The sequence below is a fragment of the Lynx canadensis genome, chromosome C1 (genome assembly GCF_007474595.2).
Source record: "Lynx canadensis isolate LIC74 chromosome C1, mLynCan4.pri.v2, whole genome shotgun sequence".
NCBI lineage: Eukaryota > Metazoa > Chordata > Mammalia > Carnivora > Felidae > Lynx > Lynx canadensis.
The window spans coordinates 175,660,330-175,686,227 of record NC_044310.1 but is presented as its reverse complement, the minus strand read 5'-3'; the positions used below and the strand labels follow the sequence as shown (position 1 = coordinate 175,686,227).

General features: G+C 35.7%; 1 protein-coding gene and 1 pseudogene across 1 annotated transcript in view; both read left to right on the top strand.

Annotated features, from left to right (window-relative positions):
- Positions 1-25,898, top strand: part of COL5A2 (collagen type V alpha 2 chain) — a 147,235-nt gene that overhangs the window by 77,297 nt on the left and 44,040 nt on the right. The window contains exons 4-16 of the mRNA XM_030324729.1: positions 3,285-3,317; positions 4,630-4,662; positions 5,631-5,684; positions 10,823-10,933; positions 12,530-12,607; positions 14,896-14,940; positions 15,893-15,946; positions 16,591-16,644; positions 17,728-17,781; positions 20,667-20,720; positions 23,850-23,903; positions 25,057-25,101; positions 25,543-25,596. Coding sequence (XP_030180589.1) covers positions 3,285-3,317; positions 4,630-4,662; positions 5,631-5,684; positions 10,823-10,933; positions 12,530-12,607; positions 14,896-14,940; positions 15,893-15,946; positions 16,591-16,644; positions 17,728-17,781; positions 20,667-20,720; positions 23,850-23,903; positions 25,057-25,101; positions 25,543-25,596 — 723 coding nt within the window. The remainder of the gene's footprint in view (positions 1-3,284; positions 3,318-4,629; positions 4,663-5,630; positions 5,685-10,822; positions 10,934-12,529; positions 12,608-14,895; positions 14,941-15,892; positions 15,947-16,590; positions 16,645-17,727; positions 17,782-20,666; positions 20,721-23,849; positions 23,904-25,056; positions 25,102-25,542; positions 25,597-25,898) is intronic.
- LOC115521517 lies at positions 21,222-22,530 on the top strand (annotated as a pseudogene).

Sequence of the window (25,898 nt, the reverse complement as noted above, 5' to 3'; positions counted from 1 at the left end):
TTGGATTAAAAAGGCAGTACCAAAAATTGTCTTATTTGGAATAAATATCAGTGAAGCTATTTAGATTTGAATATATGTCAAATGAATAGGTCTGCAAATACCAGCTTACATTTATTTACATCTGAAATTAAATCTGAAGTTTTCCAAAGGCAGTATGGGACAGCTGGGAGAAAGACACACTCAAACCAGCTGCCAATTTACCACATTCCAGTTATGTGCCGCTATATTCATGACTCTGTCATTTGTTATCATGTGCCATCAGAACTTTCAGAGCAGAGTAATATTATAAAAATGTATTTTGTGTGTGGCTTATATTAATACTGATGTTATTTATAATCTATTCTCTCATGCATGTTAACTCCCAAATAATTACTGAGCCTTTGTTATATCCCTGTATGAGGCAAATGATACAGATGATGCAATGGTGGGCAAAACGCTGTGGCTGTCTCCATGGTAATGGCATCCTAGAAAAGTGGCGAGGCATGTCCATGTGGCATTAAGTGATAAGTAACAGACAAGAGGTAAAATTAAACTGTAATTCACATCTGAATCAGAGTATTTGAATGTTATCTTTCCCAGTGAGTATGAAAGTCACATTTAGCAAAAGTTTAGATAAATCTTCATTGCATATAAATTAACTTATTCAAAGCCCATATTATTTTTTATTTTTTCAAAGCCCATATTTAAAAAAAGCAACAAATACTTACATTAGTGGCTTATTTCCAAAATAAGAATTATCACAGAATCATTAGAAAAATTTATCATGGAACCTGATAATGTAACACCGAATCCCATATCAAGTATTGTGGAGCAATAAAAAGTTTGTAATAAGACATCAAAAAACTTACAATTTAGTTGAGAAAGGTACAAGCAAATACCATTCTCCTAAACACAAAGTAAGAGCAAAGGCTGCATTGTAATTGCTGGTCTCATAAAATGGAGATTTCCCAGTCATTCTTAGTGGACTATTTCATTTTTCTCTCTTTGGTTGAAATAATTTCTCCTCACTTTTTACTTGTTTTTTTTTTATTTATTCCAGAAATAAAGATTTTTTTTTCAGCATTATTCTCATAAAGTCCTTTAGGTGTTCGGCACACATTTACCTACCCTTCCTAAATAATTCAAATTCTTTCAGCATCTCAAAGAAAGCCCTTACAGCTCTTAAAAGATGAATTTTTATTACTTTCAGATTATGTTATAAATGGAAAGACCCAAGCTAGAAGTTAGGAGACTTAGAAATGCAGAAATAAGCCTGCTCTGTTTTACTAACCATATGTGTTCATCCCTTTCTTCTCTAGTCTTTTTGTAGGTTGTCTTTTAGTCTCTTGTGTTCTACCTTGAACTTAACTCATATAGAGCTCCCTCCTGCCTCTGTAGAGAAATTTCCCAGGGCTGAATTATCAATTTATTCCTGACTTCCTAACCTTGGCAGTAGAATCAGCAGTGATGATCAGGGTATTGTTCTGCTATTGAATCCATTATTAAGACTATGATGATTGTAAAATAATTTTTAAATATCACTTTACAAAATTTTGTCAGAGGTGGGATACTACTGGAAGGATATAACTAAATTGTACCTATCAGGAGTACACTTAGGAGATCTGGATCAAACACCCAAAAAATATGTATGATCTTTAACCTACAACTTCAACTTCTAGAGATACACCATAAGGTATTAGTTAGAGGTACTACACAAGTATTTATAAACAAGGATATTCATTGTAATTATATTTTTAATTGTAAAAATGAAAGTATAATCTAAAAGTAAAATACTGAGGCATTGATTAAGTAAACCAAGTTCAGGTAAACAATGGAAAACTAAGAATACTACAGTGTTAAAAGTGGTTATCTCCTGGGAGTTGGGTATAATATTTAATTTCTTTTGTAAGTTTCCTCTATTTTCAAAATTCCCTGTTAACCAATATACTTTTTATAATCAGATAGAAGAGCAATATATGTGAAAATAAAAATTAAATAAAATAGAACTCATTATTCTTTTTTAAAAGTTTTTAAACATTTATTTATTATTGAGAGACAGAGCATGAGCAGGGGAGGGGTAGAGAGAGGGGAGACACAGAATCTGAGGTAGGCTTCAGGCTCTGAGCTGTCAGCACAGAGCCCGATGAGGGGCTCGAACTCATGAACTGTGAGATCATGACCTGAGCCGAAGTTGGTCGCCTAACCATCTGAGCCACCCAGGTGCCCCTAGAACTCATTATTCTTGCTTCTTCTACATTTTGGATATAATCCTTAATGTAGTCATACTTTGCAATTAACCAGTAAAAAGCATTATTTCATACTATATTAATGGAAATTAATATGGTCAAGAATTTATTGAGGTTTTCTGTTAGACAAAACGAGGATGTAAAGTAGACTTGATCATAACCTTAAGGAGACCAAAATCTGTTGGAAGACAAATTCAAAAATAAATAATACAAGTAGATACAAGGTAAAATAAAGGTATATGAAGGTAGAATTCATCCAATATTTTACCTATGTACTTGAAATCATGCTCTGAGAATACAATTTTTGAGAGACTGAAGTTCTAAGAATCCCATCTACATCTGTTATGTTTGCTACATCTATTATAAAAGGCAATTAAATTGTCCAATGTTATTTCCTTTATGTTATGATTGTTTTTTGTGTTATTTTTATCTTCCTATTCAGTTAATATTTTTTCTTGATTTTCTTCAGATATTGAGAATTACCTAACCAATATAAGTATGTTCTTTCTTTCTTTCTTTCTTTCTTTCTTTCTTTCTTTCTTTCTTTCTTTCTTTCTTCCTTTTGAAGATGAGCAAACTTACCTCTTGTTATTTCTCAGATTCTTCCATGAGTTTTAAAAAAGGTGGCAAGAGTTTTAGGAATGGCATCTGATAAGTTACTAAAACTAGGTGGCATAGAATATGAGTGTGAAAATTCAACGTATCCAAGTTTTGTATTTTCTCTGAGTTTTCAGTCTTTGGGTAGTTTTTCCTATGGTGCTTTGACTTTACATCCTTTTAATCACAAGTATTTCTTGGTCTGGTCAGTTCTTTAGATATTCACTATAAAGACTGAAGTTACGCATTTCAAACATTGGATTGATATTTTTGTGTCTTTCAGATGAGTAGTAATTTTTTTCATCAATGCCTGACTACTATAAATATTGCTTCTTTTCTCATTTTTGTTTTTTACATTTCTTACATAGAAATTCTCAGTGTTTACATGGAATATTCTAATATGATATGACTATCCTCACCAAGCTATTATATTTTGATAATTGAACAATTTTTGCTTCATAGGGACAAAAAGGAGAACCAGGATTAGTGCCTGTTGTAAGTATATGTATATATTGATTTTCATGTGTCTTTAATAAACTTAGCTATAGTATAGTTGTAAAGTTTTGCATATATACACACTCTTGTGAAAAGGGATGTTAGTTATGGTATAACCAAGCTATAGTATAAGACAAACAAACCAAAAGAGGTTAATTCTTTAGTATACTATTTAATGTTTATTTATTACAATATTCCTGACTTTTATTGTCCCATGACTATAAATGGAAATCAGGGTTTTCTAAAGTTAAGCATATTATATATAGATGTAAAGTGATAGTTAAGAGATATATATATATATATATATTTTTTTTTGCATGTTTATTTATTTATTATGAGAGAGAAAGAGAGACAGTGCTAGCAGGGGAGGAGCAGAGTGAGATAGAGAGAGAATCCCAAGCAGGCTCCACACTGTCAGTTCCCAGCTCCAGTTCTTACGAACTGGGAGATCATGACTTGAGCCAGAACTAAGGGTGGGCACTTACCCGACTGAGCCACCCAGGTGCCCCTATTTTTTGTGGTATAAATAGTCATGTAATCCAAATAAAAGGCATGACTTAATATTCCACACTTCTGGAAATATATCTTGCCATTTTCCTGATTGAAATTCCATATTGTATAAGAGTTCTTAAGACTTGTTTAGACTTGTACATGATCAAAAAGTATATTGTTAAGTGGGATGAAAATTCTTCAACCATCAGTCTCATAGATCTCAAAGGAGTTATCATCACTCTGTCAGAAGAAAAGTATATGCACGTTGATTTATTTGGCAGTGTTTGACTTTTTGCTTTGCCTTGAAATTGGCTTGTTTTTAACAAAGATTACCTAAAAAGTAAACCATTCATATTGTTGTCTTTCATTTAAAAACACTTATGTGTACTTACTATGTCTTACATGCTATTTTAAGTGCTTTACAAATATTTATTTGTCTTCATGACAACTTTGTGAAGGAGGTAATTTCATAATCATCATCATCATTTTACAGAAGAGGAACATGAAAACATAAAGTAATAAGTAATTTGTCCAAAGTCAGACAACTGGTAAGGGATAGAGTTAGGATTTGAACCCAGGCCTCTTGGCTCCAGTGTGGTGCTCTTAATCCCTATAGCAGTCCTGCCTCTGTATATGAGAGTTTAAATTAGATAACATCTTAAGGCATAAGCAAGGAGGACATGGGCATCAATGGACAACATCTGTTTGCTCTGAAAAAATTCACTGGGGCTTTTGTTGTTATTCTTATTTGTTTGACTATTGATTTTTCTTAAACTCTATCGAAACTTCATCCTTACAGATTATCTTGTTTATCATTTAGGTAACAGGCATACGTGGTCGTCCAGGACCAGCAGTAAGTAGTTTCCTCCAACATTCATGGTACTCTTAAGTTCTTACAGTTACTGAACATCTTTATGAATATTATATCCATCAAAAGACAATAGAATGAAAACCATGATGCTTGGTTTCTTGAAACGTTTTGTTTTGAAACATCTTCAAGTATAAGCATTCCTTTGCAGCAATGAATGATGTATAAAAGATCATTTCGTTCTGAAATTGATGAACCCTATTTTTCCTCCATGTTAGTGTTTTTATTGGCTATGTAAAAGCCAAAATGATCTATTGTTACATTGTTAATTTTAGATTAGCTTTACTCATTAAGACACACTTACCTATTGTTTGGCAATAATTAAAGATAGACTACGTTTATCTGTTTAATGAAACAAACTGTTAATTTCATCTGTTAATGAAATTAAATCGTATTTCCATAGAATTTGAGAAATTATACAGCAGAATAGCATATTACTGGGTTAGCACAAAAGACTACTGATTTCAGGTTTGGATTAGCAGTAGCATTCTAGGTAACTAGACAGAAAACACATAACATATATTCCCTCAGATCATTGATAATTTAGGGTTTGCACATCTATGTAGTTCTAAAAATCCAAACTGTAGGTTTTTATGGCCATAATGTAGTGACAAAGGCTTGCTTAGGACAAGACAGCAAAAATGATCCTCATAAACTTTGTAATTATCATTCAAGCAATATATTTAGCTCACTGAGCTCCATGATGCTATAATGTAACACTTAATTCTTTAATTCTTTACAGACCTTTAAGCTTCATTGCTAATATAAATAGCCTTTCTGTGTACACAGAGCTTTTATATGCACATGGCTTTATTTTCTACAGTCTTCAACTGAACTGAATTTAAAAAAAAGTGATATTTGTTTTCTGATTTTCTTAGATCAAGCAAACATTTAAAATAAAAACATCTGAAGTATACGTGTTTTGCAGGCTTAATCATCACTTTCCATTTCAGGGGCCTCCAGGATCACAAGGACCAAGAGGAGAGAGAGGCCCAAAAGGAAAACCTGTAAGTTGACAGCAGAGTTCCCTTTTCAGTGAAGTGTACCATGTACCGGGTAAGCCCGTCTATACCACGTTCTCTGGATGCAACAAAGAGTTGGTGGCACTGTTTCTCTCTCATCTCTATTAAATGTGACAGAATTCAGGTCATGAAGTGATTCAGAGGAAAGTATCACATGGTAATAATGACCTGTTATCTTTTTAGGTAACACAAATGACATTTCTTTGTCCCTCGTGAGGTCAAAGTAAAATAAAGTAGAAAACCTAAGGAAACATAATGAATACCTCATGTTATTTTCAGAAGTTGTAAATCATGAGTGAACAATGCCAGGAATGTACTGTTGAGATAAAACACCAAAGTTCTGTGATCTGTGGTTGCTGCAGGGATAACCAAACTGGATAAAGGAAAAAAAATTGTTAGAGGACTAAATTTTATTTCAAGTGGTTGTACAATGAATTTATTTCCCAAATAACACTCTATCTATTTTCACTGTGCAGCTGCTGCAGAACTATCAAAGGAGTCATTTTAAAAATCAACAAATCCGTTACCAGAACAAAGGGAACACCTTTAAATTTAAATGATCAACTTGATACCCTGGAGATAAAACATGAAGATATTATATAACACATGCCAGATGTTTTTTCTTATTAGCAAGTCCTAGGATAGCGATTCTGTTTCTTTTTATATCTTACCCTCAGAAACTAATGTCTTTCTGTATTAAATAACTCGCTTAATTTTTGTATTGCTATCATTGTATTGCTATCATTATCTTATGTTTTAATCAGAAAAGCTTGTGCTGTTTAATTTTCTGTCTAATGTCTACTAAATTCAACTCTCTAGGTTTTTAGCTTTCCAAATATGTATTTATACATATTTAGATGGGAGAAATAGATAAGCAGGAGAGCAACAGACAACCTTGAATATATAAATAAAGAAAAATGTATTTTAGATCATGTTGCTTGGAACTCTTGCCTCTTGATTCATCTTTGAATACGTTTGACCAAGTATTGCATGATGACAGTACTACAAAATTGGGGCTGGAGTTATGGATGGTATTGGCAGGCATGCAGGTAAATGACAGCACCCCAGGGAAATGGGGCATAGTCGTATATGTGTGCAGTAATCAGTAATGCTATGTTCTGATTATCTTATGCTGTTATTCATTCTTCACTGCTGTTCTACTGAGCTGTCTCACGAGTACTGGTGACCTGAATACTGTTAGTAGCTCTCTAGATGCCTGTCCAAGGGTCTAGAATGACATAAACAGGTCGAAGATAATTTCAATTAGGTGGGGGGTGGTGGCCATGCAGTAACATTGTGCATCAATGTACTTGTGCCCAGGATAATTGATAACACTTAGCCCTAGGTCTAGGTGGAAGTTACTATAGAAATAGTGATTGCATTTTCAGAATTCCTTGTTAGGATTCAGTGAGTCTGCTGTCACCCTGTCTTCTTTTCTTGACTTAGTGTGTGATATGCTGCCCTTCCTATCTTGGTTAGCCCTGAGATAATCAATGGGAATTAGGTGTGTGTGTGTGTGTGTGTGTGTGTGTGTGTGTGTGTGTGTGTTTAAAAGAGTGAGCAGTAGTTATTTATTTGGAATTAAGCAAAAACAATCCTGGCAGTTGCCCAAATAGGCAATCTGTTCCTCTGTTAATCCTAGCAAGCAGTGGGATGATAGTTTTTAACAACTGTCTCATTAAAAAAAATGTGCCTATACTTTTGCTGATTTCCCTGGTGTAAATACTTCCACTATGGCCAATTGCAAGATACTGGCATGATGTTACAAAATATCCATTGGTAGAGCATTTTGCCTCAGGTCCCAAGACTTGCAGGAGCTGCTTAACTAGACTAAAGCTGTGGCTTGCACAACATAGGGTGGTACAGCTATCATAAATACCGTTTTCTCCTCCTGCTTCCGTTACCATCAGACACTACAGAATGCTCACTATGTAATGCATGGTTTCTCAACCTCAACACTATTGGTATTTGGGGCCACATAATAGCTATGCATTGTAGGATGGTTGGCAGAATTCCTGATTTCTACCCACTAGATGCCAAGTAGCAACACCTGTCCTCCTCCCACATACAATTGTGACAACAAAAATGTCTCTTGATGTGACCAAATGTCTCCAGGGGAGGGGAGCAAAAGTGCTCAGGATTGAGAACTACTGTGATATAAATACTCTCCGGAAGTCTTTATGACTAGTCAGTGACCCCCAGGACTGTCTCTTATCATATGTCTTTAGTTTTAACTAAGTAATCCTAGTAACTTCATAGTGACAAACTAGCAATCTGTCAGGAGATAGATAGGGTGTGCTGAGTTCTAATTGCATGTGACACTCAACCTCTGTAGATCTGTTTCTACATATGTAAAATGGGAAATATGCTATATTTTACCCACTCCAACATTTCATAATGTGTGTGTGTGTGTGTGTGTGTGTGTGTGTGTGTGTGTGTGTAGTGAATAAAGTTCTTGACTACTGGGGTAGTTAGTCCTTTCTATTTGTGAATGTTTAAAGGTCGCCACCTAGTGGTAATCTATAAGTACTTTGTATTGTAAATGGCTGCCTGAAATTAGTACTAGAGTATCTTGAGGAATGGGAGAGAATGATGATAAATAGAATATTTACCTTAATATAAAATGTATGTAATTCATCTCACTTGGAAATATGAAAGTATATATTTTAATGTGTTCCCAAATTATATTTTTGTTTTCAATGTTTATCAGTAAAACTGCTCATGTATTATATTTTTTCTTACTTTCACTTATAATTATGTTCACTTAATTTTGGATAAGTTAAAAAATTTTTATTAATTTTAATCTCAATTTGTAGAAGTGTAACTCTTGTAGGCTATTTAGAGGAGATTCTTTGGAGACACTGAATGCATCATGAAGTCAATAGAAAAGTGGGCTGTCTTCAGAACAAGACTTTGAAACATGATTATTAATGTTTCACATTAATTAATCACGGTGGAGGGTGGTGGCCATGCAGTAATCATAGATTAATTAATCACAGAGGGATGGAGAAAGCATATGATTTTTGAGGATCAATACCACCCAAACCTCTCTCTATTCTCATTGAAACTAAATGTAGTTTTTGGTTTTGTCTTTAGAAATCTTTTTGGGAGGAGAGATGTTTTAGTTCATTTTTTGTATACAATGATACCTGGTTATCAGTTAGCAATTTCATATTTCAGAAACACATTAAAAGTTTTCCACACAAGGCTCTGAGTAGATCATACTACTAACTTTGTCTGTCCCACCATTGACAGTATGAATTTCCAGCTCATGTTGCTCTCATGTGTATGATCAGGAATCCTAGACAGCAATTTACATCAGCCTCTTATGTCTAATGAAAAGAGTTAAGTGACTCTACAGTGGTTTAAGAGTCAGAAAGCATTTGACTTGATAAAGGATGAGAATAATTTCCTGAGAAATCAGTTTTCAAAGTGTTTTTCAGACTATCTACTTCTATTTGAATAGATGTGTTTGCTTATCTTCTACTCTTCTAAGAAATACATATATCTATATGAATCTATACAAATATTTGAATATATTAATTAAATTATGCCACCCTCCCCAAAGCCATCATATGCCAGCTGCCCCCTTTCCCACCTCATCTTGTTTTATATGTCCTCCTTCAGCTGTATCAGCTCATATTTGAATTACTTTTGTAAGCCAGGAGGTGTTCTCATGTTTAGAGAGAAGCTTCTTTTTTTAAACTCCAATTCACTTATCATATTTTTCTTGATCCCTGCTTCTAACTATAAAAATCATATTGACTTTGAGTTCTTTGGTCCTTTCTTTCTTTTTGAAGACTGTTAAGACTCTTCAGGGTTAAACAGACAGAAAATACTTCACAAGACTTGTGGGAATGATGAGGTTGGAGGACAGAACATTTCCAGAACTGAGGACGTGGCTGTTCACCAAGCTGCCTTCAGAATGTGGGTTGGGAGGAGGGTGGAATTTGGCAGCTAGAAATCATTGCTCACTTCTCTGAGAACTAGACTTGGCTGGATCACTGTGCCTTTTCCTCTGTTTCTCATTGGTCTGATCCACCTTTAGGGGTGGTAAGAAAAACAAAGCATGCCAGAACTTAAGTAGTAGAATAAAAAGGATTGAAATGTGAAGATGTAATAAGCATATATCGAGGGTCTACTATGTGCCAAGAACTATACAAAACATCAAAATATTAGAAAGATTAAAAAAGCCACAAATACCAGTCAAGGAGCTTCTATATATATGTACACACACATATATATGTATATATATACATACACATATACACATACATACATATGTATATATGTGTATATATATATATGTATATATTTTCAGTAGGAGGAGGTTAAGCAAGCACATATATAGTTAACCATAATCTAAGACAGACATGTGAATTTAGAACTTATTGATTAAATACCACAAAACCAACCAAATAAGGAAGCTTATTCTAGAATACTGGTGAACTCAATAAAATTTTATAATTATTCCAAGACAGCTCATTACTGGGGATTTAACACATCAAGACTAAAATTCTTACCCAAAATATACCATGCCCCTAAGCAGAGGCTGTGATCCGTGCTGAAGTCAGCAGTGTCAGCAGAGCTGATGAAATTGCTGTAGTTGGCTGGATTGCAATCTATTTTTTTTAAGATTTTATTTTTCTTAGAGAAGTTTGAGGTTCACATCAAAAATCAAAGCAGGCACAAAGAGCTCTCATATATGCCCTGTCCCCGTACATGCATAGCCTTCCCCATTATCGACATCTCCCATCAGAGTCCATAGTTTACATTAGAGTTCCTCTTCGTGGTGTACACTCTGTGGGTTTGGACAAGTGTATACTGATACATACATCATCATCACAGTACCATTCACAGTGTTTTCACTGTCCTAAAATTCTCCTGTGGTTTGCCTTTTTATCTCCCCATTCCCACCCCAACCCTTGGGAACCACTGATCTTTTTCACTGTTTCCCTAATTTTGCCTTTTCCAGGAATGTCATAGAATTGGAATCATACAGTATGGCTATTCATTTTAAACATAATGAACACTTCCTCTCCATCAAGAAGTCTGTCTTTTAGATTTCTACTTAAGTACATATTTGGCAATGGGTTCTAATGAGCATGGGCTTGTTTTTCCAGGGTCCTCGTGGTCCTCAGGGAATTGATGGAGAACCAGGTGTTCCTGGTCAACCTGGTGCCCCTGGGCCTCCTGGACATCCATCCCACCCAGGACCTGATGGCATGAGCAGGGTAAGTTCTATATATTGTTGACTGTTATATTTCGATTATATATTAGTTTTTAAATTTTTTTTATTTTTGAAGTATAGTTGACGTACAATGTTGTATTAGTTTCAGGTGTACAACCTATTGATTCAACAATTCTATACATTACTCAGTGCTCACCATGATAAGTATAGTTATTATCTGCCACCATACAATATTATTGCAATATTATTCATTGTATCCCCTATGCTGTACTTTTCATTCCAGTAACTTATTTATTTTATAACTAGAAGTTTGTACCTCTTAATCCCCTTCACCTATTTTGCCCATCCTCACCCAAAATTTTGATACATTATTAAGAGTTTAAGTTGTCTTAGTTCAGAAGTTGGCCCTTGACTGCAACAGCAGCTAAGTGAATGCAGTGAACTCGGAAAACCACAGAGAATTGTCAGAAAATTCACAAGAGCATTTTGTAAAGTACCGCTTTGAATGACTTATTTCTCAGTGTCAGTTCTGGAACTGGTTTGGTTCTTTCTGCTGATTCTAAAGGACTGCTAATATTGTTCCCAATATGAATTGAAAAGGGAAACATCTCTAATCTTCTGCTGTTCTTAGGCTCAGAACGGTCACAAAATCTGTGTCATTTCCTCCACAAGAAGGGAGGATGACAGATCCATTATGATGTATATAGAAAGGCTACCTAGTTGACACTAAAAATGTTATCTGATTACTTCCCAAATTTTAGTTTCCTGCAAGAAATAAAATAAAGCAAAATATCTTTCTATACCTGCTTCTTTGAATTCTTGGTGGCAGACATAGGTGATTTATGAGTAGATTGCATAGCAAAACAAGGGAACATATGGAGCCCTGAAATATGATTTTTGTTTTATAACAATTTATACATTTATTTCTCAACTGATTGAAGAAGTAATTGCCAATTAATTTTTTTTAATAATATACACATTTACCCCCCAAAATCTGGAAAGAACTCTGGGAATATATGTGGACAATTTTGGTCAGTTGGGTTACCAGAGTTTTTGTGATGTAAAAGAAAATAGGTAAAACTGTTGCCAATTCTTGGAATAGTCAAAGATTAGAAGGATTATAAAATCTTTATCAACTTATATAAATACAGTGTAAAGTTTACTGGCCATGAACAAAGAAACAAGAATACCATCTGGCCATGAACAAAGAAACAAGAATACCATCTAAGTAAAATAGTCTCAAATTGAAACTGGAATCTTTAGGGAATATGTTTAAAAGCATCTCTTAAGCTCTGTTCAGATTTTTGGCATGGGAGAAAATCAGATAAAGAGATTTAAAGCTGAAATCGATGAGACTGGAAGAATGATACATGCTTTTATCAAGTATGAGACATTTGGCCCATTGAAGTCGTTATTCTGAAGCAACATAGTCATAAATATTCTAAGGAAGATTGTTCAATCAGAAACACATACGATGAAAAAGAATTTGAATCTTTTTCTGTGCTTTAAAGTCTAAAATATCAAATGATTCTCAACAGAGCCATTCTATAAGAATCCCAGAGAATGTGCATTTCTGAATGTAAGTTTGTTGATATATGTCTCTTACTTTGGAAATAACATGAAGACATTGCATTTATAGCCATTTTCAGCTCAGATGGCTGGATTGGATGAAAAATCTGGACTCGGGAGTCAAGTAGGACTGATGCCTGGATCTGTGGTAAGTGAAAATTTTACTGATAATCAAGGTTCTTGTGGAAAATAACATTTTGTAAAGCAAGGTTTGAATTTGCTAATTAAGAAGTAATATGTGTCTTATTTTTTTGTAAGTTTATTTTGAGATTGGGGCAGGGGTGGGGGTTGGCCTGGAGGCCAACTGTGGGGCTCAATCTCACAAACATGAGATCATGACCTTAGCTGAAATCAAGTGGGATGCTTAATTGACTAAGCCACCCAGGCACCCCAAGAAGTAATATGTGTCTTCTTAAATAAATCCACCCATTAATTCATTCAATTTATGTATCAAATCCTGCCATGCACCAATTAAAAAAGCCTAGTGGGTGTTCCATTCATAACTGTGCGAAGTATTTGTTGACTTTAATAAAGGGCTGCCTATATATTTTATTTAATATTGGAAGAAAATAAAGAATTTAAACATATAACCTACTACAACAAAAACTGTACTTTTAATGGTGTTAGAAACAGTGATCTGGCAAAATTTTGACATGGGAAATTTTGCCATTTTAATTTTCATTATTTCCTACGTAATATCCTCTGGATGCCTATGCCAACAACTCTGAAGTTTCCTGACTGGACCTGCTAACCGTTCCCATCCTCTTTTGAATTTCTTCAACTGCCAAAAAGAGTCCCATTTTCTCTGGGCAAGTACTTTAACCTGGGTATTTGGAGAAAACAAGCTCACTGAATGAATTAATACTTATCAAACCAACAATCCCATGCTTTTCTTGTTCATAACATAATTCAAAGGCATCCCAGATTAATGGAGTTTCAAGGCAATAGCAAGTATAAAATTAGACCACAGAACCACCCCCTTTACCCATCCTTAAGGCCAGCATTATGAGTGACTTAAATATTGTTTTGGCGCCTGGGTGGCGCAGTCGGTTAAGCGTCCGACTTCAGCCAGGTCACGATCTCGCGGTCCGTGAGTTCGAGCCCCGCGTCAGGCTCTGGGCTGATGGCTCAGAGCCTGGAGCCTGTTTCGGATTCTGTGTCTCCCTCTCTCTCTGCCCCTCCCCCATTCATGCTCTGTCTCTCTCTGTCCCAAAAATAAATAAAAAACGTTGAAAAAAATTAAAAAAAATATTGTTTGTATACTTTTTAAGTCACTAGCAGTATGGGCTCATACAATGATTATCTTGGGATATTTTTCTGAAATATATGAGTTTTCATCCATTTGAAGTTCAATTGCATATATGTTTGTTTATTTATTTATTTATTTGTTTGTTTATTTAAATATTTATTTTGAGAGAGTATGAGCAGGGGAGGGCGGAGTGAGAGGGAGAATCTTTTTTTTTAATTTTTTAAAATGTTTATTTATTTTTGAGAGAGAGAGAGAGAGCAGGGGAGGGGCAGAGAGAGAAGGGGACAGAGGATACAAATCTGGCTGTGCACTGACAGCAGAGAGCCCAATGTTGGGTTTGAACTCAGGAACCACAAGATCCCTACCTGAGTAAAAGTCAGCTTAACCGACTGAGGCATCCAGGCATCCCTATGTTTATTTTTTTTAATGGGGCTTTTGCTTTCTTACTAGCTAAAAATCTGATCAATTCAGAATAAAAGTTTAATTTTTTTTGCCATAAGAACAAATGGTTTTGATTTGATTTCACTTTCCCTGACATTTACAAAATTAGGTAAAATTAGGTAGATATATTATTAATAAAATGTTTCAAATTGCATTTTCCTTTTCTTCCCTTTGTCATACCTTGGTATAATCATTTCATGTTTAATAGGGGAAAGCCTGTGTTGATCCTTTAAATGTATGTTATGAAAGACAAAAAGAATCCAGAAATCTCAGTGCCATAGATAATTGTAAATTAACACTTACTATAATCTAGTCAATATTGTTGATGGCTTCATAAGTCTTTAATTCGATGTGCTCACAAGTTTTCTGCCATGAAGCTGAAGAACAGTTTGATATAGACAGTTTAATAATGCCTGCCAAGATTTTTCTTTTGTTGGCTGTTCTGGCTTAACAGAACCACCCTCATGCATGCAAATGCTCTTGTTCCAAAGACATTGGGTGTATACAGGCATATCCTTTTTTCCCTTTATGAGACTGAAAGTATGTATAAAATCATCCCAAATGTTGTCCAGACTTTAATCTTCTTGAATTTAGCTGCATTCCAGATGAGTACAAATGGAGAATGTCATCATCTTCTGCTGTCAGAGCTTCACTTTTCCAGATTCTAAGCCTGATTCAACATTTTTGAAATGTTTGGCCTAATTGTCATGAACACTATCCAACTCTTCTTCTCATTTGTTTTTAAGGGTCCTGTTGGCCCAAGGGGACCTCAAGGCTTACAAGGGCAGCAAGTAAGTCTTTTTATGATTAAACTACATACTATAGCAAAAAAGAAACAAATACAAATAAGGTCTCTGTGACATGAGTGTTTTTTGGCCAGCCTTTAAATTTCATATTGTAATGCTCACTTTGAACAGGCTGTATTTAATTAACTTCTGCTCAGAAATATATGCAATATGTTTTTCAAGTTTCTTCATGGGACTGAAGTTCCATCATCTGGATTCTTTATGTGACTGGCCTCCAATGCAAAGAATTTTTGTACCTTCGCTTCTGAAATAACAGATCATTATCTCACATCATAATGAAAATTCTCATATTTGGTTATGTGCTAACTCTGAGGCTGTGAAATCAGATCACAGAAGCTACCACCATGTGGTGTTAGAAATCACAGTCAAGGTAATCAATCCATGGAATCTTTAAGAAGAATATAATACTATACTTTGTTTCTATAGCATATCAAATACCAATAAAATAGTAATGTAGTGCTCTTTTAATTTTGGTGGTGATTTAACCAGCAGTAGGAAAGACGTTTTCAAGAGAAAGGGAAAGAAAGAATTCTTAGCTTTTACCGTATTGTCATTATCATGTGTGTGGAGTTTTACCTTACGCCATTTTATATTACTGCCATTGGTGAATAGAAAATGTAGTTGTTGGTGATGATGAAGAAGATGACAATCATGATCATGATGATAACTATCCCATCAATGGAACACTCTATGCCAGCATTATTCTAGGTTCTTAACATGCATTTGTTATTAAGAGAGTTACAACAGCCTAATGAAGTAGGTAGCTTGATTATTCTCACTTCAAAGATTAGGAAATTGAGGTATAGAGACATTAAGTGACTCACGCAAAGTTGGAAAGTGGTAGGGCCAACAATTTAATTTATTCTGTTTTTCTTTGGTTTGTATATATAATAAACATATAATTATATTTATTTACATAATTTGTTCTCAATTTTAGGGTGGTGTTGGCCCTACAGGACCTCCTGGCGAACCTGGTGAACCTGGACCAATGGTAAATGTCAAGTAAGCATGTAGACCCAGTTAAATATGGGCCCAGCATTATAATAATGTTGTGAATTATTTATTTTACCAGCTCTTTCCTAAAGTAGCAAGAAATTACAGTCCAGTTCAGGAGGCCTGTATTATGGACAGTGCTTAAGATATATGTTTCTTATAACAGGGTATTTGAATTTTGTTAATATTTATGTATTTTTTGAGAGACAGAGAGAATGTGAGTGTGAGTGGGGGAGGGGCAGAGAGAGAGGGAGACACAAAATCTGAAGCAGGCTCCAGGCTCTGAGCTGTCAGTACAGAGCCTGACGTGGGCTTGAACTCACAGGTGTCTAGATCATGACCCAAACTGAAGTGGATGCTTAACTAACTGAGCCACCCAGGTGCCCCTGTAGTAGAGTATTTAAGTTCAGAGGCTTTGAATATGGTTAGCAGACCATGCTGAGATATTTGCATTCATGAAATTAAAATTCTTTCCTTTGAGTACCTAATCGAGGCATGCAACATAAAATTCAGAATATTAATAAAGCTATTTTCTGTGATATTTTTCATTTGTCTCAACAATATTTTAGATTATCTCATTGGTAGGTATAGGTAAATATAAGTAAGTTTTCTTTTTTTCCTTTTGTTTTATTTTGTTATTAGGGCCCAATTGGTGCACGTGGACCAGAGGGCCCTCCTGGAAAACCTGGTGAAGATGTAAGCTGCCATCCTTCATTTTGCTTTGAAATTTTGCAGAAGTTAAGAAGGAGCTACATGAATATTATTCATTAATTCCCAATTTATTTTCTCCACTTTTAGCTTCCATTAAATGCACACAAAACTGGAGAACTCAGAGTGTGGTTTTACAAAATCTAAAAGTATTCTTAATTTTGATAGTTTTATATCATTAGGTATTCTCTTTTTCCTTGTATTCCCCAGGTTTTTTTGTCCATTATAATTTCTCTGTAAGATACTAGAATTGCTGTCATGATAGCCACAACTTTTGCTGGTGGAACCTTTGAAATGAATTTAAAGAAAAATACATTGCTCTGATGGCTAACCATCATCACGAGGTCTTCATTGAATGGAGTTTTTTAACGTGCTGAGAGTATAGTGCCAATATTGTTCTCCAATGCTGAAAAAGCCATTTCCTCATTTTTAAAGTTGAGACTCAACTTCAGATTTTAACAGTAATAACATGTGATCTAAAAACAGGGTGCAAAAACAGATTTGCTTCTCTGGATTTTTTTTGTTAGTTGTACCAAAGTTGAGGATAAAACCATGGTTAAATCATTAATTTCTCTGTGATACTACACCAAGTAAATACTTTCTCCTTGTGTGTCGTGAGATTTATTTAAGGAGATTACATTGAATTTGGTCATAAGGAAAATATGTCTAGTAGTTCTTAGTTTATCACAAGAAATGACAAGTAGTACTCTTAAAAACTTTTAATTCAGTGCCACATGTGGATATAGAATTTCATAGCATATGCCTCTGTGTGTACACGTGTGTAAATTTTAACGTTTATGAAATGGTAAGCTAGGTCAGACTAGTATAATTTATATTAATTTCTTCTTCTGGATAAATTAATGAGAACTTCACAAACTGACTTGCTCTAATGGATTGCCATCAGGAGTAGAGCCAGTACTTTTATACTGTTTAGAGCTTTGGGCATGAGCTTTCTTAAAAAGTCTTTTGTCTGCAATTGATTTGTCATCTAGTCTTAGAAGGGAACATTTGAATCCTCTTTGTTTCTCCCTCACCTTGCCTTTTTTTTTTTTTTTTTTTTTTACCTTAAAGGGTGAACCTGGTAGAAATGGAAACCCTGGTGAAGTGGGATTTGCAGGATCTCCAGTAAGTTTATAATTGTCAGTACAATGCCATGAAGGCCAACTTTGAAAGGCAAAGAACATTAAAATTACCTTGTGCTTCATTCTATGCATGTGGACTAGTAGCTCTCACCAACATATGTTCCCTTCTGTCATCGTGAAGCAGTACATTTTGCCAGAGTGATAGCTAATTCCAATTTCCTATTTTGCATTGGCCCCGTATGAACAATTGGCATCAGATAGTCATTTTATAACCTAATACGGATACTCTCCAAACTTACTGTCAAATTTGCAAAGTCACCAGCCTGACCTCTTTACATTTCCCAACATCCTAATCCCATTTATCTTTTTAATATTTTATTTTTTGTTGTTCACATATCAAAAAGAACAGCTTGAAAATTTATTGATTTGCCTTTTATATATGATAGGGGCAATAAATTATGCCTCTTTGGCTGCTCTCCAAACCCTAATGTTGGCTGAAATCCTTAATTGGTGTTCTGGACCCTAAAATCTTATGACAAGATATACTGATGGCCAGCACTCCTAACAGAGCTGTTTCTCCCCCCCTTGGTTTACTACAGAGACACGTCCCTGGTGACGCGCTCCACCAGAATTCAGGATCTGAGCCCCTTGGCCATATTCTAAACCCACCTTTCTGTCCTCACTCATGTTACTTTTATAGGCCCTCTCCTAGGATATGTTACGCAGCCAATGGGGAAAATTAGAGATCAGCAAGTGAAACCCTCTTAACATTCTTGCTCTTAAAATTTCTTCTTGTCTGGTGTCCTCTAAATGGATTTAACCTTCTACTCCCTGCATTTCCTATGATTTTCTAATGTTTCTTGCAATCAATACAACCAATAGTGCTGAATTAGTCTCCATTTACTTCCTGAAAAGTATTGAGGTTCAATGCTTGGATTTTTTTTAAATAAATGAGTGCTCATCTTTTAAGGGAATTTACAGGGCTGTAAGGATTAGTTTCAAATATAAAACCAATTTCCCAGGTCCCTGCTCTCTCTTTCCTTTCCTCCCCCATCAGCCTGGGGAGTCAGTGCAGACGAAGGCATGAGGTTTAGTCATTAGCACAGATGTCCACGTCAGCCGGTCCAGGCTTGAACTCCCACCCTGCTGCACTCTTGCACATCCTCTCAGTGTGGGCCCTCCATGGGGAGGAAGCAGGCCCTGCCAGCATGTCACAGATGCACTCTGTGAGCGCTGTGCAATGACATGTGATTGGGGTGTGATGACAGTCTTGGGTCAGCAGAAAGAGAAAATTTTATGAGTACTGGTACATCTGGTTCATTTTCTTGTTGCATTAGAGATATGTAATCACTTGAGAATTTCCTTGCAGACCACAAAAACTCAAAGTTAACTAATTACTTGAAATAACATAGTTCAGTAATTCTCCTATAGGCTCAGTGTACTGTGTTTTCTGCTCAGGAAAGAGGGGGAGCAAATCTACGTAAAGGGGAGCATTCCAGTGGAAAAACTTAAAGGAAGTTCTTGAAGTGAGGAATTCCTAAGCAGGGCTGTGTAAACAGAAGAATTAGTGGAACTTTATTTGTCCAGAGAACGTGGTTTGATATGCCCTGACTGTTATAATCCTTCCTTAAAGCACTACTGAGACATTTTCCCTACAAGAGGTCACAGAGGAATGATTGCTTTGCTTTTATCATATGAATTTCATTTAAGGAGTATTCACTCATTTAGGAAACAGTGAATGAAGGCGATGATGTACAAAACAGAAGACTTTTCCATCTGTGTAAGATTGTGTTAGAATAAGAGAAGTTCCTTAGGAAAGGCTTAGGAAAAGTGCTTGAGTGTTAAAAGAAATGTTAAACCATTTCTTCAGTTGTTTATACAATGATTATTCCTTGAATGCCCACTCACGTAAGGCTTAGTGCCAGGCATATGCAGATTAATAGTAACAATTGTTAATAATTGATACAGCAACCTATGCTATCAGTGTACTCAATCGACTGGTACCAGTGGTAATAGCATTCAGTTCAACACCAAATTAATGTAGGCAATGAGAATAACTGAATAATTAAGTCACCGGGTCCTTATCTATTTTAAGAGGGTATGAGGAAAAAGTTTGAAGCATCATTTCAAAGTAGTCATACCATTTGGATTTAATTTTCTGTTTGATTTCTATTGTTTTTTATTCACTATGCTTAGGTGGAGGATGCATAAAATTAGCATAAATTAAGGAGTTATTGAGTCAAGGAACCAACTTGTTCTCTCCGTATTTCTTGACCATCCCTTCTGTTGGATATTTCATTTCTTCAATTAATCTTTTAAACAATCACAAATCCATAAACATTTTACTTGAGATCAATTTCTGATCACATTTTAATGCAATCTCCCCAATCATATTCTGCTGCCAATATTTAGTAGTTCAGAGAAAATAAAACACATTGGTGTGTACAAGTTTATTGATTCTTCTGCCACAAGTAAAGCACAATATAGAGAAAGCATAGTTTTCCTTAAGTTACTTTTCTGGTTTTTTTCCATGTACAGTGACTTAGTTGATTCAGACATTGAACATGTTGATTCAGGCTTATTTTCTTGTTTTTTCTTTGTTTTTTCTATGTTGTGGGGGTTTTTTTGCTACTAATTATAATGCAGTGATATAATTTCAAAATTTGGAAATGTCATCAAATCAATACCTGGCATTAATCCATGCCTTTTTGTGTAAGTCATGTTTCCATACCTAACAGTGAGTTTGCTTTGCTAATTTTTGATCATCTAGGTGTATTTTGACAGATTAAAAGTACACTGCCCCTTTCTCTTCTTTGGTATGTTAGTGGAAAACTATGTATTCGATTTTCAGTTTGAACAAAAAGTGTATTAAGCAGTTTCCTGTTCTTATTAATGACTCTCAAATGCCTTCTCTATTTTTTCCCACAGGGAGCTCGAGGATTTCCTGGGGCTCCTGGTCTTCCAGGCCTGAAGGGTCACCGAGTAAGTTCAATCCTTTATAATCCTTGCAGATACCATGGCTTATACCAGTAGGGTCTGGGGTGGGGGGGGGCATTACCTTTAACATCTTTACAGTTCTATTTGTCAGTTGTCTTTAACTGGCTGTAGTGTCAGTATTCATCTCTGGTCACCAACTTCACAATGCTTTTTTCTATTTCCTTTGAATTTTATCTGATTTTATAACAAATATATTTTGTGTTCTTACCCTCATGCTGGCTACTGTGGTGCAAAAGAAGACATAGTGGTGAATGAGAAAAATCCCATGGTTGTCAGCTTCAGGCTAATAAGGTTTACAGTTAAGAAACAATAACTGCTCCATAATGAAATAAGTGACATGATACTAGAAAGTGCACTAAAACATAGGATGGGCCCAGTCAACCCCGATGTGGAAGGCATGGAATGCTTCTGTCTTTATAACTCAAGATAATTAATATGTAATTATTATATATTATCTACATATATGGAAATTACATATCACTCAAAATGGAGGTAAAACTGCTGCCCAGTAACCCCCAGCCTGACTTCAGCAGTGGCTGCCGCCAGCAGGGGGAGGAGAAGAAGATCCAAAGGAACTAGAGCAGTTGAGAAAACTGTTTATTGGTGGTCTGAGCTTTGAAACTACAGATGATGGTTTCAGAGGACATTTTGAGACATGGCACACTCACAGATTTCGTGGTGATGAGAGACCCCAGGGGTTTGGGTTTTGTGAATTGCTCTTGTGTTAGGAGGAGGCAACAGCAATGTGTGCTTGACAACAAAAGGTTGATGGGTGTGAAGGGGAACCAAAGAGAGGTATTTCTAGAGAGGATTCTGTCCATCTAACGATGAAGAAAGTGTTCACTGGTGGCATGACAGAAGATAGACAAGAGTATAACCTGAGAAACTTCTTTGAAAAGTATGGCAAGATTGAAACCATAGAAGTTATGGAGGACAGGCAGAGTGGAAAAAAGAGAGGGTTGCCTTTATAACTTTTATAAAAAATATTTATTTTGAGAGAGAAAGAGTGCACGCATGTGCACAAGCAGGAGAGGGGCAGAGAGAGAGAGGGAGAGAGAGAATCCCAAGCAGGCTCTGCACTATCAGCACAGAAGTGTGAGATCACGACCTGCCTGAACCAATATCAAGAGTTGGACCCTTAGTCGACTGAGCCACTCAGTGCGCCCCTGCTTTTGTAACTTTTGATGATCATGATAAGGTTGATAAAATTGTTGTTCAGAAATACCATACTACTAATGGGCATAATTGTGAAGTGGAAAAGGCCGTTTCTCAACAAGAAATGCAGTCTGCTAGATCACAAAGAGGTCATGGAGTTGGATCTGGCAACTTTATGGGTCGTGGAGGAAACTTTAGAGGTGGCGGTAGCTTTGGCCATGGTGGAAACTTTGGTGGAAGAGAAGGCTATGGTGGTGGAGACAATGGCAGCAGAGGTAGTTTTGGAGGAGGTGATGGTGGATAAAGTGTATTTGGAGGTGATGGTGGCAACTATGGGGGTAGTCCTGCTTGCAATAGTAGAGGATGCTATGGTGGTGGTGGACCAGGATATGGAAACCAAGGAGGCAGATTTGGCTTTGGTGGTGGAGGATATAATGCTTACCATGAAGGAGGAAATGTTGGAGGCAACTATGGTGGTGGTGGGAACCATAATGATTTTGGAAATTATAGAGGACAATAGCAATCAAATTATAGACTCATGAAGGGGGCAGTTTTGGTGGAAGAAACGTGGGCTTGTCCCTACAGTAATGGTTATGGATCTGGTGGTGGAAGTGGTGGATATGGTGGTACAAGCTGCTAAAATAATTCAGAAGGAAAAGCTACAGTTCTTAGCAGGAGAGAGAGCGAGGAGTTGTCAGGAAAGCTGCAGGTTACTTTGAGGCAGTCATCCCAAATACTTGAGAGGAACTGTAAAAATCTGCCAGAGAGGAGTGATGATCCATAGTCAGAAAAGTTACTTCAGCTTAAGCAGGAAACCCTTTTTGTTCACGTCTGTCATAGCCACAGTTTGCAAACAGTGCAGTTATTGACTAATGCAACGTGGTGTTAAATTGATGTATGTTCCTGAGGTCTTTTATCTGTTGTGGCTTTGTCTTTGTCTTTGTCTTTCATTACATCAGGTATATTGCCTAGTAAATTGTGGTAGTGGTACCAGGAACAAAAAATTCAGGAGTTTTTAACTTTGCAATATTTGCATAGTTCAGTTTTTCTACATTTTACTACAGAAACTTTAACACAATGCAGTTTTGAATGTGTTTCCTTGTGAGTTAACAAGTAAAGAAGATCATTGTTAATTACTAGTTTATATGAATTTTGTTAAAGTTAACTGTAAAGAAACACCTCCTGACTTGCAGTTTTAAGGGGAGTCTATTCTCTGCATTTAAACCATGAAATGAATGCGCTCTGACATATGGAGTGAATAGATATTTGTATGTTTGCAATGTGTGTTTTAGATAAATAGAATTGGGTATTTAAGTTAGCATATTTGTGAATGTAACAGCATTAATATTTACCTTCAAATGAAGCAAATCTCAAAATTCCAAAAACTGCAGGTTGATAGATCGATCTATCTATCTATCTATCTTCTATCATCTATCATCTTTCTATCATCTATCTATCACAAAGCATGGCTGATATTTAATAAGTATATACTGGTTGGTCTCTGTTTTGAGTAGTGAGTTTCTGATTAGAATGCTTGGTGCTCTACTAGTTATTAATTATTTTGAACATCAACCCGGCTATAACCCATATCTTGTAGGTATATAAACTCTATAATTACTTGTCTTCTATAAAGCCACCATAAGTTTTTCATTTGTAGTTATAGAATAAATTTCTATGAAGTCACAAAAATTTAAAGGGTGAGAACATCATAAATTAAAAATGTTATTTGAAGGGAGAAACCTTTTTAATTTTCTTTGAATAGGCTTTCAAAAAACCTTTAATTTAATTTTCTTTGAATAGGCTTTCACAAAATGTTGAGAATTTGTAAACATTTTGGGTAACGACTTTAAATATCTGTTTTTATAAGACACTTTCTGTGAGCCTATTTTTGGTTCTTCTTTTACACATCTAATAATCAAAAAAAAGCAGAAAAACACAAATTTATATTTTTCTTCTTAGGGACACAAAGGTCTTGAAGGCCCTAAAGGTGAAGTTGGAGCACCTGGTTCCAAGGTAACTGTACAGTAGCTTAATCTAATCCCACAATTGCATTTCAGGGTTGCGTCAGGTCCCTACCAGTTTTTTCAGAACCACCTTAAATTCTGGAGGAAAGAGGAGTATAGAAAAGGGATAGTTGAGTAGATAAATATAATTTTTCATAGATGAGTGGCAATAGGTTTAGCAGGGTACGTGACATGGATTAAATTTGCCCCTAAGAGTAGCCACCATGGCACTGGGTTTATACCAGTGTAGGATGGGTGTAGATGGGTGGATGAAGATGGTACTGCGAATTCACTCTTTTTTTCCTCCTTCAAAAATATCTGAGAGGTTTAGGTAGTTTATTAGCTCAGTTAAAAAAAAAATTTTTTTACGTTTATTTATTTTGAGACAGAGAGAGACACAGCATGAACGGGGGAGGGGCAGAGAGAGAGGGAGACACAGAATCGGAAGCAGGCTCCAGGCTCTGAGCCATCAGCCCAGAGCCCAACGCGGGGCTCGAACTCACGGACCGCGAGATCGTGACCTGAGCTGAAGTCGGATGCTCAACCGACTGAGCCACCCAGGCGCCCCGATTAGCTCAATTTTTAAAGTACCCTTTCGATTCCAGGGCCTTCTAGCCATTGTTGTTTCTTCCCAAGATGTGTTTATGTTGAGAGAGAGAGAGAGAGAGACCATAGAAGAAGTACAGAGGACTTTTTAGTGGGAAGCATCATGTGAAATATATATAAATGTGAGATATATGTACATACATATATGTATGTGTGTGTGTTGGCTTTAAATTTTTAATTTTTGAACTTCCTATAATAGATCTTAAAGGAATATTAATCAATTTTAACTTTATATAAAGTTTTACTTGAGCTTAAGTATCATCAGACATAAACATATAATTAATTTGTTGATACTAATTAATGTGGGCGAATGTGATAGTTCCATCAATCTTGTTTATATCCTCAATTTATTTTATACTTATTTCCATAGAAACTAAATTGCCATCGCTCTTTGAGAAAAAGTAATACAGCAGAATTTTGAGGTCCGTCATTTCAAGTATGCCTTTCAAATAGCCAGTTTGAAAATATACTTTTAAAATGACATACGCATAGAAAAAGTGATGTGAATATCAATTGTAGGTTTCTTATACTGTACTGTAATCTCATTTTTGCTTTAGGGTGAAGCTGGCCCTACTGGTCCAATGGGTGCCATGGGTCCTATGGTATGTATCAATTTAATACTTTGAGCATTTTTTGCTTTTTAGACTATATTAAGTGAATGTTTAAATGCAAAATAAAAAAACACATGGAGGAAATATGATAGCTGATGAAGTAATCTTGATTACCAGCTGGCAGACCAGCACACTCAGAGAATTGCACCCTTTGAATAGAAAAAGTTTCTTGTTTCTTAGTGTTTAAATCAGGATTATTACAGACTTAGCCCATTGAAGCTATATAAATTGAAATCTGTTTAGGTAAGAGGTGGTAGGTTATGTATCCCCACAGGTAGAGAGTTTCAAACCTGAAGTTGCTCCTTGTTTGGTCATATTATTTGGTAGCTAATAATATTGAGTCTCGATTGAGTTGAGTGATGTAGTCAAACTACCTTAGAATTCAAATAAGATGCTTTAAGAGATGTTTTTTTTCCCCTCTCTCATCTGTAGGGTCCAAGGGGAATGCCAGGAGAAAGAGGGAGACTTGGGCCACAGGGTGCTCCTGTAAGTATGTATATTTCAACTCTCTCAAATGAACTGAACATGTCTTTTAAATGAGACTATGGCACTGGTTGCCTACATTTAAATTTATTTTTTTATCTTTATTTTTTATTTTGAAATAAATTTAGGTTCACAGAAAAGTTGCAAAGATACTATGGAGAGTTTCTGTGTATGCTTCACCTACCTTTTGTTAATGTTAACATCTTATATAACCACAGTATATTTGTTGCTTACTTATCTGAATGCTGAAGTTAAGAAAACTATAAAAACCTACAGCAACATGGAATATAGTCCATGGGAAAATA